Source organism: Drepanopeziza brunnea (genome assembly GCF_022702325.1).
Source record: "Drepanopeziza brunnea f. sp. 'multigermtubi' strain 214-2 chromosome Unknown ctg1, whole genome shotgun sequence".
NCBI lineage: Eukaryota > Fungi > Ascomycota > Leotiomycetes > Helotiales > Drepanopezizaceae > Drepanopeziza > Drepanopeziza brunnea.
This window is the reverse complement of record NW_027094064.1, coordinates 5,384,774-5,401,201: the sequence shown is the minus strand read 5'-3', so window position 1 is coordinate 5,401,201 and position 16,428 is coordinate 5,384,774. Positions and strand designations below refer to the sequence as shown.

Sequence of the window (16,428 nt, the reverse complement as noted above, 5' to 3'; positions counted from 1 at the left end):
AAAAACGGTCCTAAGACGATTTTTATACGAAAAGACGAGCATTTAAAAAAGAAGATTTAATCGAATAAAATAAGTCCATTTTAGCTACTATTTAAATGATTTAAATAGTTTGTTTTCAAATTCTACTTAATCTTAAGCATCGGCCTAAGGTAATCTACTACCGGTAGCTATGCTAATCTATTAAAATCGTCCTTCAAAGAGATGGTTATCAGACGATCTGCTGACCGTCTAAAAGCTCCTGCATTCCCCTTTAAGGTGTACCTACTTGTATACCGGTATACTTGTATACTTGTATACGTAGCGGATAATTCCCTCTGACCTTTGGAAAGTGCTACCGAGAGTTGGCAAGGGTATATATATATATAGTCAGAGCTTCTCGCCCCTCTCCCCTCTCCCCTCGCTTCACTTCACTTCAATCCATCAAGCCAACCTTCTCCCATCATCCTTCTCTAAACCTCAGACCTGTCCTCCTCATACCGATCTGCGCGGATATAAGAGAGTGAGCGGCCTAGGGAGAATGGCTTCCACTAATGGTTCCCCCCATGTCAGCGGCTGGCAGTCAGCGGCTGAAAGTCCCCGGCAGTCGCCGTTGTCACCGCCACCGCGGCCGCCGCCTGAGTTCGAGATTTACATATGGCATCCCAGATACCAGATGTGCATGCGGTACTTCCTCGACCACGCCCAGCATTCGATACCCGTGCAGGCGCTGGCCGACCTCATGAACATCCAGCTGCCCTTCCAGATGCATCCGCATCCCATCAACAGGTTCGAAACGCTGCCGGTTGGAGGTGCGCACCCCCATGAGCGCATGCCAGGCCCGGAGCGCCACGCGCGGTTCGTATCGCTCGTGTCCTATATTCGACGATTGGTCGCCACTGGCCACGACAACCCGCGCGTGCTACACGGCTTCTTTGGGGACGAGTGGCAGGCTGGGGTGGGCGGGCTGCACGAGATCGAACGGCGGAACTACATGTTTGCGGCGAAGAGCGTGTCCTGGCTGCAGTGCAAGGAGGCATACGACATGAACCCCCATGAGACGGTGCCGTTCATGCAGCCGCTGAAGGACGTGACCGAGGAGGAGATCCTGCGGGCGGAGGTGGCCTGGAGCGATTGGATGTTTATGCAGGACTGGAAGCTGGGCCCGAGGTCGCTTAGCCTGTCTCCGCCCCCGGGGCTGTGGAGGGAAGGCCGCAACTGAAACGGGGAGTCTGAGGGTGAGAGAATAGGTAGGTACAATACTGCTACTGGTAACGATAACGTTAAGGTGTTTTACGGATCGGGCATCAGATGCCAGTGGACAGGGAGGGGAATACGGAAGATGGAATGGAACGAGTCGATGGCATGGGATAGACGGGATGAGATGGGATGGGAAACACCCTACCAAAAGGTTCAATTATACAATCAGTCTTCGTAATTACCTTGAAATTCAATTAATTCAAAAACGTCGAGCCCCCTTCCACCTCTCTTAGCGCACACGAGCTCGTCGCCGCTCTTTTCTCCTTTTTCCTCCCGACTTCGCGGCCGCTCTTACTTATCGAGTAGTGATTCATCGATCGCGATCTAACTCACATGCCGTAGGGATACATGATGGAATAGAATCTAGTGCCTAAAGTATGTATGGACGAAGGGCCAGCAGTGTCCTGAGATGATATGTATATCTAATAAGATCAAACATGCCTCTGTTTATACTTGCTGGATTGATGATAAGTACCTACGTACCTATCAAATATCGCTTGATGACGCAAAAATCGCAAATTGCAAATCGCAATCCAAATCCAAATCCAAGCTATCCTAATACCAACACTAACCAACAGCACAAACACCCGTTCTCGTAACGAAACATAATTAGACAAAAAGCCGTGCTTCTTTCTGCTTCTCCTGCTTCGATTCGAGGCTGAGACGGACGTAAAAACGGCATGGCATGCCGAGAAGCTGATAACTACGGTAGGTACTCACGGTACGACCAGACTATACTCCATAAATCGTCATCAATCACACCACGGCACCGCAATCGTACGTACCTAGGTAGGTATTCTTCCATGACGATCTCCGTACTTACGCTCGAGACGCCCAGGCCCATGTGCCAGCAACAGTGCGTGCGTGCGTGCATGCGTGGCAGCAACCGTTCTCTTCTCGTCCTGTCCTGTCTTGTCTCTCGCTTGGGCCTTTGTGTGAATTGGGTTGGATTGGGTTGGATTGGATTGGATTGGATTGGATTGGATTGGATTAGACCACTACCACGGCCACCACGGCCACGGCCACGCCATTACGCCACCAAGATAGGTAGGTAAACAAAGCGCACACAGCCCGCTCGAATCGCTCGAATCGATCAAAGCGAGTCCTTTTCCGTACCGGGTTCCAAGGCAAGGGGAGTTAGGTGGGTGGGTGATCTGCAATGCAACGAATGCCATGCGGAGGGGACGTTCGCTCGCCCTCCCGTTCGCTTACCCGCTCGCTCAGCCGCTCGTTTGTCTGGTTTCGTGTCTCTTTGTCTCTGTTTCTCTTCTCGGGAAGAAAAACAGACAAGAACAAAATAAAAAACGAGAGAAGGTCGGGAAGGGGGACAATCATTCTCTTTCTTCTCCTCTCTATAAAGGAAAAGTAGACGGGATCTTTTACTCTCTACTCGCTCACCTCTTGTGGTTCTCAATCTCTCTCTTCTCTCCCTCGCTTCTATTTCGATTTCCCTTTTTCACCTCGCGATAGCTGGGTATTGTTTATTACTATATCCATTCAAGCGAAAGTCTCCAAACAACTGAGCTTTCGCTTCAATCAAATATCAAGAGAGAGATAGACCATCTTGAATTCCTCACGACCCTTTCTTTTCGTGTCACCTTTTCATCTTCTTCTTCCTCTTCTTCCTCTTCTTCTCCTCGTATAACACCAATCAATCAACGAACGAACGAACGAACGAACGGATGAACGCCATTTTTTCTTGACCTCAAACACATCTCCTCACCCGAACAAAGAGGCCTCACAAACAAACGCCCTCTCATCCCTCGCTCGCTCGCTGTCATCCATTCCCTTCGTCACGACCCGAGTACCACTATCACGACCGAAACACACACACACAACATGTCATCCAAACCATCCATCACAAGTCTCGAGATCCACGAAAAGTCAGAGCCGCAACGCCCGCAACGCGGCTGCAAGCCGAACCCGAGGTCCAAAATCTGCGGGCTCGTCCCGCTGTGGCTCCTCGCGTGCGCGCTCCTCTTGGTCGTCGTGATCGCCATCGTGGTGCCCATCGCCGTGGTCTTCAGCTCGAGCAAGAAGGGGACGCCCCGGTCCGAGGTGTTGGTACCGCTCTACGTGTATCCGAGTCCCGGGGCCTGGGACCCGCTGTATCAAGCGTTCGTACCCCTCAAGATCTCAGTTCTTTTTCTCCCCTTCTCTTCTCTCCCTGTTACTTTGTTCTTGTCTCTTTTCTGCTCTCTCATTGTTGGCGGTTGGTTGGTTGGTTGGTTGGTTGGTTGGGCGCTGGGCAAAAGAAAGCAAGAAGAGAAGCGGAATTCAAGGTTAAAGGAGTCGAGCGACTGACACTCATGCAGAGCCGAGCGCCATCCGCACCTGAACTTCACCGCCGTCATCAACCCGGCGTCGGGCCCCGGCTCTGGTCCCGAGCCAGATGGGAACTACACGCGGGGTATCTCGAAGCTCAATTCGTACGCCAACGTCCGGACCGTGGGCTACGTGTCCACGAGCTGGACGAACCGGAACATCTCTCTCGCGCTGGCGGATATCAAGACGTACTCGAACTGGGCGACGGATGCCTCGGTTCCGGATCTGGGTGTAAGGGGTATCTTCCTGGATGAGGGGCCGACGGTGTGGACGGCCGAGAGCCAGGCGTACCTGGAGGAAGTTGCGGGTGTCATTTGGGGCGATGAGAATTTCGGCAAGGGACCCTTGGTGAGTTCTGCACTGTCCTTCTCGTTCTCGCTCTGCCTCCTTTGGCCGTGGGGGCTGTTCGTCCGGAAACTCTTGGGCTTGCCAGAGCAGCAGAGTTGCCTTCGAGGGTTGCCCGAGAAATCTCGCTTATCTTAGTAAATCCCCTCGCTGACCAGCTCTCAGATAATCCAAAACCCAGGCGTAATTCCAGACCAACGATTCATGCCCTCTTGCAATCTCTCCATCGTGTTTGAAGAAACCTACGAGAGCTACCAGACCCGCGGAATCGACCAGGCCATCACGGCGTTCCAAGCTCTATCCAAGTCCGATCGAACCAACATGGCTGTGGTGATGCATAGCCTTCCTGCTACCATTTCCGCCAAAGAACAGGCAACGCTCGTCAAAGGCCTGAGACAGGTGGCTGGGAGTATTTTCCTGACTGGCTTGTCGGTGGACTACTATTCCAGCTTTTGGGATGGATGGGGCGGTTTTGTAGATGATGTGGTTGCGAAGTAATGAATCTTGGGAAAGAGGCTGGAGCCTGCGAGGTGTGGCTGGCAGCACCTTTTCTTCTATAAACAGTGCCGCTCAGAGTCTGGCATACTGTGATGCTATTATGATGAGACGAACGATTGAACGAAAGTGGTTTATTGTGCAGTGGGAAAGAAAAATGGAAATAGTATACAAGAGCAACGATGGGCGACATTGGTTTTTGGCAGTCCCAATCCGTACATAACTTTCGCTTGGAGTAATGCAATACACATATATAGGGTATGATACACGTGATATTGGCTGAACATAAAAATGAAGGACGCAGAAGTAGAGTGCCACTGAAACCCAGTGGTCTTCATCGATAATTGGCACTCGCCCAGTGCTTACCAGAAAATACTCTTCCGCATCATGAGCCTAGACTTGCAGGAGTTGAGAGCCTGGTCCTTGGGTATCCACCAATACCTACCAAAATTCAAAGGTTAGGTAGAACATTATCGTATTATCACCTCCTTGCCGAAACATTCCCACCCCATGTCTGCGGCTGCCACTCCTCACTCGGTCCACCGCGAGCCTTCTTCCAAGGATCTTCTTTCTTTAATTCTTTCTTCGGCGCTTTCTCATCCTCAATTCTCTTATTTTCCGGTTCCGGTGTCTTTCTGAAATCGTGCCTTGTCCCGTCCGGAACCTGCATTCTCATCGCCTCCTCGCCTGTCTGCACATTGCCTTCTTCCGTCTCCTGTACCCCGACTGCCTCCCTCCTCTCCTGCACAGACTCGTAGCCCCCCGGATCCTTGACCTCCATCGCAGGCAACGGTTGGCTCCTCTCCGGCGTATCCAGAAAGCTAGGTTTGGCAGCCCACCTCGCATCTGCTTGTGCAGCCAGAATCTTCAGGTTCCGCTGCCGCACCACGTCCTGCGACTGTTCCGTAAGGGATGGGGGTTCCGATCGCGTGTGTCGCAGCCACTGGTGCCACTGTGGCGAGATCCTGATCTCGCTGTACTGCGTCGTGGAGGGGAATTTCACGATTCGTCGCATGCGGTGCTTATGCGAAGAGAGCGTGTCGCGGAACTCCCAGAAAGAGTTGCCTTGAAGGTCGAAACCTGAGGGGTGTTAGATCGGGCAGGCGATGAAGCTCTGCAATTCGATTGAGAATAAGAGAGAGCGTGCGAATGATTTGCTTACCGACGAGGAACCGTTTCCGCCATGGCAACTTCAATGCTTTCCATCTGTACCAAGCTTGTGTGAAAGTGCTTGGAGTTTTGGACGACATGGTGAGGATGTGAAATGGATGAGATGGCATTGGTTACGACGGACGGCATTCATAATCCAGCATTAAATGTAAGCTGGGATTGTTGGATGGCCCAAGCGTCACGCCTCGGCTTTCCGAAGGCTTCAATATCGAGAGCTGGGAATCAGCGTGAGTGACACGTGATTGGAAGGGGCTCGCTTCACGTTTTGTTTGTTGATAGATAATCGACACTATCTAGGCTGGCAACATTCAACGCAGTTGGATCAACAGAGAATTTGACATGCAAAATAAAGTGAGACTGTACTTGTAGATGCTTCTCCCACCTGCTATTACTTCAATTGCTTCAACCTTAGCTATCTTTTATGATCTTAACTCACGTGCCTCAAGCTCATCTATCGTCGGAGGCTCCGTCTGAACCACCGACCACACCTCCTCTCCCTACCACACCTACGTGCATTCAACGCCGCCAACTGCTTATTTTTATTCAATTGCTGTTGCACCGCATTTCTCACTCGGCATGTTCACAGCTACCTATCCATGATAATCACATTCCGACCAGCGCAATGTCGCAAAGGACCACTGAGGCCCGCACCATCCAAGCGCTCACTACCACGAGCCAGCCTCGTGTCCTAGCCTCCTGCCTACCCTACAAGGCCTTTTACTTGATGGACTATCTCCATAGGCCATAGGACGATGTCTGGCAGCACCGGTCTCTCTATGGGCTCTGCTTAAGTGTCGCTCTGTTATCACCCGGAACGGGAATACGAACAACAGGGAAGCCGAGGCGTCCTTATCTCTCCTACTTATCTCTCGGACACTCTGGGCACTGGGCTGTCGAGGCTTCGAGGCTCGAGGGTCGTGCGCGGGCCTGGCTGCACCCCCACAGAATAGAAGTAGAAGTAGAAGTAGAACCCTTGCCGGCTCTATTTCTATCATCTGCCTTTCAATTATCTGTCTCCTGTTTCTTTCTTTTCTTTCTTTCCGTTCTTCAACTTCCTTTCGGCGATTTTTCCAAGTTCAGAGAACGAAGTTTCGGCTCTTGATCGCCTTATCAGCCTTGTCCACGGCTAGCTCCTTATCTTGACAAACCTCAACATCACCGATAAGAACATTTCTCTATTATTCTCACATCTTCAACTGCGAGATATTTCCAATTCAGTTGAAATTGCTTAAACAGACCTGTTCCCGTTGAGATCAGTCAGTGGAAGCCCTCGCAATGGTCTACCCCGAGAGCCCAGAGGCCGCCTCCTACCCAACACCCGCCTACACCCCTCCCTACGACTCCAACATCCCACTCACGGTGCTCGTATCGTCCAGAGCCGTCATCGTTGACACGGAGAACAACCTGGTCCTGTCTCCAGCAACGATCACCATATCACCTCAGACTGGCACCATCCTCTCCATCCTCCCAACTATTCTTCCGGCGTCAAGTTTCGCGGCGAACGCTGAGTATATCGACCACTCCCCTCACTTGTTACTTCCAGGATTGGTCGATGCCCATGTCCACCTTAACGAGCCGGGGAGAACGGAATGGGAGGGCTTCAACACGGGCACAAGGGCTGCTGCATCGGGTGGTGTGACGACGGTCATTGACATGCCATTGAATGCCATCCCGCCTACTACGACTATCAACGGCTTGCACGAGAAAATCAAGGCTGCCGAAGGACAGTGCTGGGTTGACGTTGGATTCTATGGTGGTATCATCCCTGGCAATGCAGACCAGCTACTCCCACTCGTCGAAGCTGGCGTGCGAGGATTCAAGGGCTTCCTGATTGAGAGCGGAGTAAGCCATTCACATCGAACGTAGATTAAGGTACTAAGGAGAAATGCTCAGGTCGACGAATTTCCCGCCGTATCCTCGTCCGACGTCTCCCTCGCCATGACCACCCTCGCTTCCCAAACCACAACCCTCATGTTCCACGCCGAGATGATCCCACCCATAACCGAATCTGTAGGCGACGACGTGCAGACCTCTCTTCCACCACTCGCCCCCTCCGGCCCTCTCTCCTCGTACAACACATTCCTTGACTCCCGCCCTCCAGCTTTCGAAACGTACGCCATTGAAGAAATCCTGTCTCTCGCCCACCTAGCCCCAAATCTCCACCTGCACATCGTACACTTATCCGCGCTGGAAGGTGTACCGATCCTCCGGGCAGCCAAGGAACGAGGCGTAAAAATTACCGCCGAGACATGTTTCCACTACTTGGCGCTCACGTCCGAAGATGTCGACGACGGGGACACGCGGCACAAATGCTGCCCCCCGATCCGCGACTCGGCCAACCGCGACGGCCTCTGGAAGGAACTCGCCAAGCCGGACTCCGTGATCCAGACCATCGTCAGCGACCATAGCCCCTGCACTCCGGAGCTGAAGCTCCTGCCCGAACGCCTAAGCCACGGTTGCGGCGCGGGAGGCCACGGGCACAAAGGCGTCAACGGCGAGGTCCTCTCTCAAGAAGAAGCCGACCAGAGAGAAAAGGGCGATTTCTTCGCGTCCTGGGGTGGCATCTCTTCCGTCGGTCTCGGCCTCCCCATCCTCTGGACGGAAGCCACTGCCCGGGCCTCCTCCGCGTCCGCACCTCCTCCCATCTCCATCCTCGACGTGGTGAGGCTGTGCGCGGTCAACACCGCGACGCAGGTTGGGCTGGGCCACCGGAAGGGCGCGCTGAGACCGGGCATGGACGCCGATATCTGCGTCTTTGACGACCGCAGCACCTGGGTCGTGGGTAGGGAGGAGATGCTGTTCCGGAATAAGGTTAGTCCGTACCAGGGCAAGACGATGACGGGCTGCGTGAGGGAGACGTGGGTGAGGGGCCACAAGGTGTTTGAGAGGGGTGCGGGGAATGGGGGGTTTGTAGGGAAGGAGGGTCTGCCGGTCGGGAAGCTATTGTTGGAGAAGAGGAAGGTGTAGTAGAGGGAGGGGTGGGACCAGTGGGAGAGACGAGAACTCGATGGATCTGGTTTTGATGTTGATGTTGATGTTGCATTTCGGGACAGAGCATTGCGTGCTTGCATATATAATAACATGATGACAGGATGCATATGGGCCAGGACATGGCCGCTTAAGTATAGGGGCTTTAGCTGTGAAGCGATATTACGAGAGAATGAGTATACATTCATTTTTTGTCTCATCCACCCAGTACTTACCCCAAACGCACATCTTTGCTTCGGACACCTACGAATTCATTTCTATATCCCCATCTATCCGCGTAAAACCAAATCACAGCGCAGCGTAGCCGAAATCATAAGGGGCGAAGTGAAAAGTTGGTTCCAGTTCCACAACATTTACTAACTAGCTAGGCAACCACTCCTATTATTATCATTAGGATTATTAACTGTCGCCAATCGACTTTCTTCGCTCGCCTAGTTAAGCCCATGAGGGGTTGTCTTTGTTTACTTACATCTACGAACATCTACATCTACACTTACTTCGCTTCTTACTCTCTCCTCTCCCCCCGCCCCCTCCCTCCCTCCCCCCCTTCGCCCTCTAGAATTGTTCCTTCAAGATCAAGATGGAGATGGGTTTTGAGATGGATTTGAGATGAGATGAGGAGCTGCAGCTGCTGCGCCTCTCGATCGATCTACGAGTGCGTGCCAGCTGTGAGGATGGTGCGCCGTCCGCCCGTAGGATCGTGAGTGAGGCTGTCTCCCGCGGCTCCTCCTGGGGCCTTGACGGCGGCTTCGTCGACGTCTTTTCGTTGGTGGATGGGTGTCGTCAGCATGGCGAGGGGAGATAAATATATATATGTATATATGACGCCGTGTTTGAAAGAGATTGAATGAGGATGGAGGAATAGGAGAGACTCTGTTGGCAGCGGAGATGTGGAAACGGACGATTGGGGATTAGAAGAAAGGTTCAACTCCTAGGTTTTAGAGAGAGAGAGGAAATTTTCTTGTTGAGATCCGAGTGAGAAGAAGGAGCATTTTCCCTGCCTGCCGCTTCCCCCCCTCCCCCGCGCCCCCCCATCTGGCCCCCATCTGAACTAATCCAAGTATGCGCCATATCTATCCGAAAAACCGATCGTCGAGAAGGCCGCGAAAAAAAACACAAAACAAAAAATGAGTTACCACTCACCCTTATACTCCTCGTCGCTCCCCTGCCCTGTCCAGCGCCACAGCTTCTCCCTGCGAAAAACCTCATAATCCCACTCCTCATCCTCCAGCCTATGGCGGCCAGCCGTATACACATAGCTCTTGGTCGTCCGCTGCTCCCCCTTCTTCCCCTCCCCCTTCCCCTCCTCGTCCGCAAGCAGGGTGACGGTGACGTCCTCCAGCGCGTACTCGTCGCCCTCGAAGCGGTCGAGCTTCCAGACGTCGGCGGCCGTCAGGCCCGTCACGTAGGTGCCGCGCACCTCGTGGGCCGGGGAGGCTACGATGCCCGGGTAGTCGGCGTGGCGGACCTTGTGCCGGCAGTAGGAGGGGAGGAGGGCCGGCGTGATGGTCAGCTGGGAGGCGAGGAGCTGGGACGGCGCGTGCGAGGGGGAGGTGAGGCTGAAGGAGGGGCCGTAGAGGACGCGGTGGAGGATCTCGCGGGCCATCTACGTTTTTGGGGGAGGGTGGAGGTTAGCGATGATCCTCATTGTGTGGTGGGGAGGTTGGGGGGGGGGTACCAGAGTGCCGTAGAAGAAAGCGGTTTTGTCGCCCATCTTGCTGGCTGATCCTGTGTCGTCGGTATCTGTAGATTGAAGTGTAAATTGATCAGTCTCTCAAGATAGAGATGGAATTGGATTTATGCTATTCCCACTTGGGCGGAACTGATATTTTTATCTCAGCCTCTGTCTTTGTCGAAGGTGGATGTTTGAATGTTTGGATGTTTTGAATGGAAACAAAGAAGGTTGACGGCGGGGTAGTCGGCCCTGGCGGCTGGTAAGTCAGGCGGCCAATCGGCTTGCTTGATTGTAAAGGCCGATCGATGGATTGTGGATAGGTATTGGAACGATATGGCTACCTTATAGCATCAGAGACAAGATGGTCTTGGAGTGTGGATACTTGCAGAATATCAGAGGGAGCGGGAAACTTCGACGCATGGCTTTATGCAACTGTGTTGGTGAGACAGGCCGAAAAATAATGCTCTTCCTTAATTTCATCGATCCTTTTCCAATCCCTTAGCGAAGCACACATACACGATCCCCGCATGCGGAAGGTGCCAGATTTTCCCCTTCGGATTTGGCACCGGCTAACCAACCCATCAGGTGATCTTCACGACGGCGCTGGATTGAGCGATGCTGTTCTCCCAAATGGAGTCCTATCCAACCCAATCTTCGAAGAGATTGACTGCGACGTTCTCACAATTGGTGGGTCAAAAGATATTCTGAGTCTGGAAATTCTCTAACTCAACTCTCGATATAGGCAACCACGAGCTTTACGTGTCCGAGATTGCTGATGAGCAGCAGGTAACTCTTACAGGTTTGGTCGGAGAGAAATGCCAACCTGCCCTGCAGCTTCTACAACTTCAGCAAAGTCTGGGGCGACAAATCGTGACTAGTAACGTCCAAATTCTCAACCCAGTAACGGGCGCTTTCGATTACATCGGGTCCGAATACCGCTACTTCTCCACAGCCCATGGTAAGCTTATCCTTGGCCAGCGCTTGGAAACAGTAACAGGCTGTCTGATCTACGTTCTCGGTCTCCGTATCATGACCTTCGGCTTTCTCTTTGACTTCACCGGGAACTCCAATGTCTCCAAGGTGATCAAGCGGCATCACCCGCCGCCAAACCGTCGTGACCCCGGGCTACCTCACCACCGACGACTTCGGCAGCGACGGCGACGACAACCCGCACTCCCCAATCCCATCGTGCGCGCAGCCTAACTACATCCAGGGCAATGCCTCGTTCCCCGCTGACGGCAGCACCCCGGCTGTCGTGCACGTCGTCTTCTTCGACTACTTCGCCAGCACGGTGGTGCAAGTGCTGAATAGGTTCCGGGGCGGCGCGTACACCATGGACGACGTGGCGTACTACGTGAACAGCAACTACACGGCGCAGAACTACCTGCCGGACTTCGCCAGGTTGATGTGGCAGGCCAACGTGCCGACTTTGTCCGGTCGGGCTGGGCATAGGCTATGATGAGTAAGTGGTGGCCATCTGGCTTTTCACTCCTCAGTCAAGAATCAAGATGGAAGGAAAATAGGGGAAAATCAATCATCGATATTTTTGCACCTTGATTTGAATAGACAGATTTTCACAGCGGGAGAGATATTTCGCGTCTACCTAGTGAGAACTTAGCTTTGAGCTGATTGGGCGGAAAAATTATGTGCTAGCGAAATCAAGCTCAGCGGGCATTACTAAATCAAATCAGACCAGAAGGTGGTTTGGAAGCTTCGCTTACGTCCTATAGCATCTCTCTCACTCTCTCTCTGAAACCCGATCAATTTGGAAAGGAAACGCTCCCGACCCCACCATCTGCGAGGCAGGCTAGAACGCAGCATGCACGCCACTGTAGTCAGAATCTTGTCGGAACAATTAGAACGTTTGCGAAAGCTTCTAGATTTCAGGGTTTCAGCCTCCAAAGAGGTCTTCATTCCTCTAACGGCTAGAGGCCTCACTTTGCTCTTATAGAGCGTCATTTCCCTAACCAGAACAGTATGCCTATCAGACTACAGCCAAAGTCTTGAGTTGCAATACAACCCCCCCCCCCCCCTCCCTTTCCCCCGCCCCAACTCCATATCATACCAACATAACTCCTCTCTTGCTTCCGTTCGTTCATTCGCAAATGACAATCATAATGTCACAAATCACCCGCTGGAGAGTGCGATGTCGGATGTTCAGGCCGCATCTGAAATTTCTCTCTTCCATCACCCGGTTCCAGGTTGAAAAGCTGCAGCAATGCTAACCTGGCCCGTCCCCCGCACTTTGCCGGAATTTGAAGGGTAGCGAGCTTCGTACCGCAGGTTCCTACCCTCGACCACCGCAACAAGGTCATACTCCACCTTATAGTGAGCTACGCCGTGGGGGCCGGGTGGTGGAAGTATTGGCTGGATTCTACCCTCGTCTCGCAGGAAGGTCATGTCGACGACGATCTTGCCCGCGACTTGGGCATCTTTAAGACAAAAATTAGTGCGGGTTGTGGAAGTGGAAGAAAGGGTGGCTTGTTACCTTTATTTCTGGGATCGGTCAGGGCGTAGTGAGACTCGGTGGCGATGTCGGAGACATACAGCACTTCCTCGCACAGGAAGAGGGGCTCATCGACCTCGAAGGTATGGTATGTTGTGTACGGGGTGAATATATGCATAGAAGGAATCACGGTCCCCTGTCGATGGATGTCAGTTAATCCAGGAGGGGGTGTCAGGCAAGTTGCACATACTTTGACTATAAAATAATCAATAACCGTTACATAATCTTCACCGTCCACCTCATCCCTTTCAGCTTTGGCACGTCGATGACCCACGAGATACTTAGGGTTATAGGGTTCGATACGCAGAAAGCCAAAAGATGAGTTTGCCTCTCTGGTAGGGCCTTGTTGCTTGTTCAAGGCACGTAGGACAGCTCCAGATGCCACGGCAGTCACGCTTTCTTGATCGTTGGTCGTGACCAGTCGAATCTCGTAGGGTAAATTGAATTCTTTTTGGAAGTCCTCCAGAAACTTCCCGATGAAAGTCCTAAGGGAAGGGGCGGCTCCTAGGTAAGAAGTCAGCATACGCATATTTTCAAGTGTGTCGTTACCTATTATAACAAAGTGCTCATGGGACTACGTGACATGATGGACTGCCCTCCTACAACGTACCAAAACCACCAATGAGGAAGACCTTTTTGACTACTTTCCTTTTGGTCATAACCATTTCTATCTGATCTCGGAGGACTGCCGCTACACGACGAAGCAGTGGCAGGAAAATCGCTTTGTAGTCGTCACTAGTTCCCGAAATCAGCTCATCGTGGTCAGTCTTCGGGCAGACGTGATTGGGGATACTCACGAATCTATCTTCAGGAAATCATTTTCCAGATTTCTTTTTCCGCCGGCCGATGACACATTTTTCATAAGCCCAGGTATCCTGAGCCTGCTGGACTTGTTACTAGAAATATCGATTCTTCGCTTCAAGTGATTCTCTACACGAAAGGACAAGAATTTAGCAAACTCCAGCTCTTGCACGTCTCCGGGAATGAGCTGCTCCTGAGACAACCCGGAACAGGGAATTGGACTGACCAAAATTGGGGACTAGAGCCCGGACTAAAGACTTGCGGTCGATCGTCTTCCTATCCACTGAATGACATAGGGTAGTCAGTATCTGCCTGACTGAACAAGAAAGTTTCGGAGTGGAGCAAGAAATCCTGAAACAGGGCAATAAGGGCTCCCCAGTTACGTACGGTAGTCCTCGCCGGCAAGTCGCCCTAATATATGTTTCTCAAAGTTGACATTGAGATAACTGGCGCCACAATTGTCTCCAGTAGGTTTTCCCACTTCTGCTTTCAGCCGCAGTGGGTAGCTGTCAGTTGCCGTGTATGAGACCGCATCGACTGTTCCGCCACCGCAATCAAGAACAACAAACGTCTCTCCAGCAATCATTTCATGGGATTTTCTGAGAAGATAAGTAGCCGCAGCTTCGGGCTCTGTGATAATGAATAGGTTGTCGACGCTGCCATAACCCAAAGTTCCGAGTCCAGTAGTCCTAATAGCAGCTTCCCTAGATCACGGATTGGTCAGCATTTGCCATTTGCCAATGTTGTGTAGGAAATTGGTGATGTCCCAGGACCAGTTTCTGAGACTGAAAAAGTATGAAATAGGGCCAACGATTGTCTTACATGGCATATTGAAGGATTCGTGACGACCTGGGTGACCATATCGCCGGGACCGTCATCACGAAGGATACTTGGCATTCCTCAGTGAGACCCTCGGTCTCCATTAATTGCTTCTTTGTGTGTTGGAAGACCTCGATCAAGAAGTCTGATATGGTGTCTTGCACGTCTCGCTCGTTGGGAGAGTATCGTTTTCCATATTTCTGAATGAGACCTTGCGATATGAGATGATCAAGTTTGGGTCTAAGACGATCTCGATCTTCTTGCGTATGGGCCGTGTCAACGAGCATCAATTTTGGCCGCTCGATGCATCTGATCTCGTCGCGAGGCCGAGCTGCATTTTCTTCATACTTATGATACGGTACTTCATATCCCCAAAGGAACTTTGAGAAGTCTTCGTCATCCTCTTCGTCGGAGTTGTAGAGGTTGGCGTCACCGTCTAGATGTCTTGGCACAGGCCTAGTAGCAGGTCCCACAACGCCAGGTTTGTCATCCCACTCGCCGATTTCGTATTGATCCGGTGGCAAGATTCTGGTCTTAGGTATCGTTGAATACCAGCATTCCGTGGGGACTTGACGACGCATTCCACTCATTCCATCGTCGGGCCAGTTGACAATATTTTTGATATCAGAGGGCAAAGCTTGTGGATTGTCCTCGTTTTCAGGACATGTGTAGTAAGAGACAGAAGTGAATGTTGTGCCGTAATCTAGCCCGATGACAAATTTCTTTCGCCCATTGCCTTCGTCCATCTCCAGGAAATCGTTGAAGTTCATATGATTGCTAATAGCCCGAGCAGGTCGTGCCATGGCTTGAGAACCAAAAGTTGGAGCAAACTCATCCCCGTCAAATTCGCTGTCACTGTATATTTTGCGGGCCATACTCGTGCGCTTCCCTCTTCCTCTCCTCGCCTTATTCTTCGAAGGACGCGTTTTAGGCTTCGCTGGTGCCTTTCTGGGCCTCTTGCCGCCCGGAACTGGTCCTGTGACCGTGATTGTGTCTTCATCAGGTAGTTCACCAGAGACCGCGCTTCTTTTCAACGTCTTATCAGGAGACTTCCGAGGCTTCGAAGTCGGTTTCGTAGCAAGTGAAGGCATAGCCCCATTTCGCTGCCCTGCGACAAGGACGTCTAATCTCATGCTAGAGAGGTCTTCGTCATCTTCTTGGGGGTACGAGTGTGAATTCGAGGTCATTGGAAAAGTAGGGGAAGGCCGCAATCCATTTCCTCGGGAAGCTTGGGAGAAGATCTCTCTCCTCATGACATAGGGTGCCGCTCCATTCGCTTGAGCAGAGGCACGGGGCTTGGAGATAGGATTGGGATCTGGAGCCAATGGCGCCAGCGCTCTGTTTCCTGAGAGCTGGGATGTTTTGCGCGTAGTAGTAGAAGAAAGGGCCGGATTCGTGCCACTTCCTCGACGGGTGTTCGAGATCAGTTTTGATGGAACTGGAGCAGTTGGCGAGCGCGCTCTAGGTCCTGGCTCTTCCCGGAACAGATCGCGCACCTGAGTAGTGAGCTGTAGGCTCACTCCGTTTCCTCGGGCGTGGACACGGGTTTTAATGGTGGGTTTTGCAGGACCGGCTGGCGGGCGCGCTCCATGCAAAGAAACGTGAGAGTTGGCACCAGTTCCTTCGAGATGACTCGGGGGATTCGCAGCAACTTGTGACGGCGCGTCTTCTCTTTGCGCTGCGTTTGTCTGTGCCTCGATATCTGGCATTTCATCGTCCTGTGCGAGAAATTTGCTGATGAAGTCGTCGTCGAATTGACGCCTAAACGCCGCTAATTGATCGGCCTGAGCCTGGGCAATAGCTTCTTCGTCCATGACTCCACGGCAAGCGCAAGATCAGATATCGTGTTCGATTGACGCGTGCATGCAGGATGATGGGAGGTAGAGGACGGGGTTGAGGTTCAGGTTATTAAGCCGTTCTAGCTAACAGATAGGCCAGCCTTAGGCTCGACCTTTTACGCGTACGCGTTGGAATCGACGATGACGTGAACAACGACAGCCACAACCACAACCAGACAACCACAACCACAACCACAACCACAACCGCAACCACAACCCTATCTCCCTTC

General features: G+C 52.2%; 7 protein-coding genes across 7 annotated transcripts; 4 read left to right on the top strand and 3 right to left on the bottom strand.

Moving 5' to 3' along the window:
- Nucleotides 1-517: 517 nt before the first annotated feature.
- Nucleotides 518-1,198, top strand: L3040_001062 (uncharacterized protein; the record flags this gene model as incomplete). The annotated part of the gene is made up of 1 exon (XM_007297310.1): nucleotides 518-1,198. One exon carries the CDS (start codon nucleotides 518-520, stop codon nucleotides 1,196-1,198), a length of 681 nt encoding a protein of 226 aa, XP_007297372.1.
- Nucleotides 1,199-3,075: 1,877 nt separating this feature from the next.
- On the top strand, nucleotides 3,076-4,404 carry L3040_001061 (uncharacterized protein; the record flags this gene model as incomplete). Its single annotated transcript, XM_007297309.1, has 3 exons — nucleotides 3,076-3,353; nucleotides 3,552-3,909; nucleotides 4,072-4,404. 3 exons carry the CDS (start codon nucleotides 3,076-3,078, stop codon nucleotides 4,402-4,404), a joined length of 969 nt encoding a protein of 322 aa, XP_007297371.1.
- A 478-nt stretch (nucleotides 4,405-4,882) lies between these two features.
- L3040_001060 (uncharacterized protein) lies at nucleotides 4,883-5,651 on the bottom strand (the record flags this gene model as incomplete). The annotated part of the gene is made up of 2 exons (XM_007297308.1): nucleotides 4,883-5,481; nucleotides 5,564-5,651. 2 exons carry the CDS (start codon nucleotides 5,649-5,651, stop codon nucleotides 4,883-4,885), a joined length of 687 nt encoding a protein of 228 aa, XP_007297370.1.
- Nucleotides 5,652-6,846: 1,195 nt separating this feature from the next.
- On the top strand, nucleotides 6,847-8,538 carry L3040_001059 (uncharacterized protein; the record flags this gene model as incomplete). Its single annotated transcript, XM_007297307.1, has 2 exons — nucleotides 6,847-7,413; nucleotides 7,465-8,538. 2 exons carry the CDS (start codon nucleotides 6,847-6,849, stop codon nucleotides 8,536-8,538), a joined length of 1,641 nt encoding a protein of 546 aa, XP_007297369.1.
- Nucleotides 8,539-9,208: 670 nt separating this feature from the next.
- On the bottom strand, nucleotides 9,209-10,273 carry L3040_001058 (uncharacterized protein; the record flags this gene model as incomplete). The annotated part of the gene is made up of 3 exons (XM_007297306.2): nucleotides 9,209-9,318; nucleotides 9,703-10,165; nucleotides 10,238-10,273. The coding sequence occupies 3 exons, from the start codon at nucleotides 10,271-10,273 to the stop codon at nucleotides 9,209-9,211; spliced, it is 609 nt and encodes a 202-aa protein (XP_007297368.2).
- Nucleotides 10,274-10,595: 322 nt separating this feature from the next.
- L3040_001057 (uncharacterized protein) lies at nucleotides 10,596-11,693 on the top strand (the record flags this gene model as incomplete). Its single annotated transcript, XM_066155415.1, has 4 exons — nucleotides 10,596-10,674; nucleotides 10,820-10,921; nucleotides 10,977-11,160; nucleotides 11,324-11,693. The coding sequence occupies 4 exons, from the start codon at nucleotides 10,596-10,598 to the stop codon at nucleotides 11,691-11,693; spliced, it is 735 nt and encodes a 244-aa protein (XP_066013432.1).
- Nucleotides 11,694-12,421: 728 nt separating this feature from the next.
- Nucleotides 12,422-16,174, bottom strand: L3040_001056 (uncharacterized protein; the record flags this gene model as incomplete). Its single annotated transcript, XM_066155414.1, has 8 exons — nucleotides 12,422-12,666; nucleotides 12,723-12,876; nucleotides 12,931-13,244; nucleotides 13,351-13,475; nucleotides 13,538-13,670; nucleotides 13,768-13,824; nucleotides 13,929-14,245; nucleotides 14,364-16,174. The coding sequence occupies 8 exons, from the start codon at nucleotides 16,172-16,174 to the stop codon at nucleotides 12,422-12,424; spliced, it is 3,156 nt and encodes a 1,051-aa protein (XP_066013431.1).
- Between the last annotated feature and the right edge of the window lie 254 nt (nucleotides 16,175-16,428).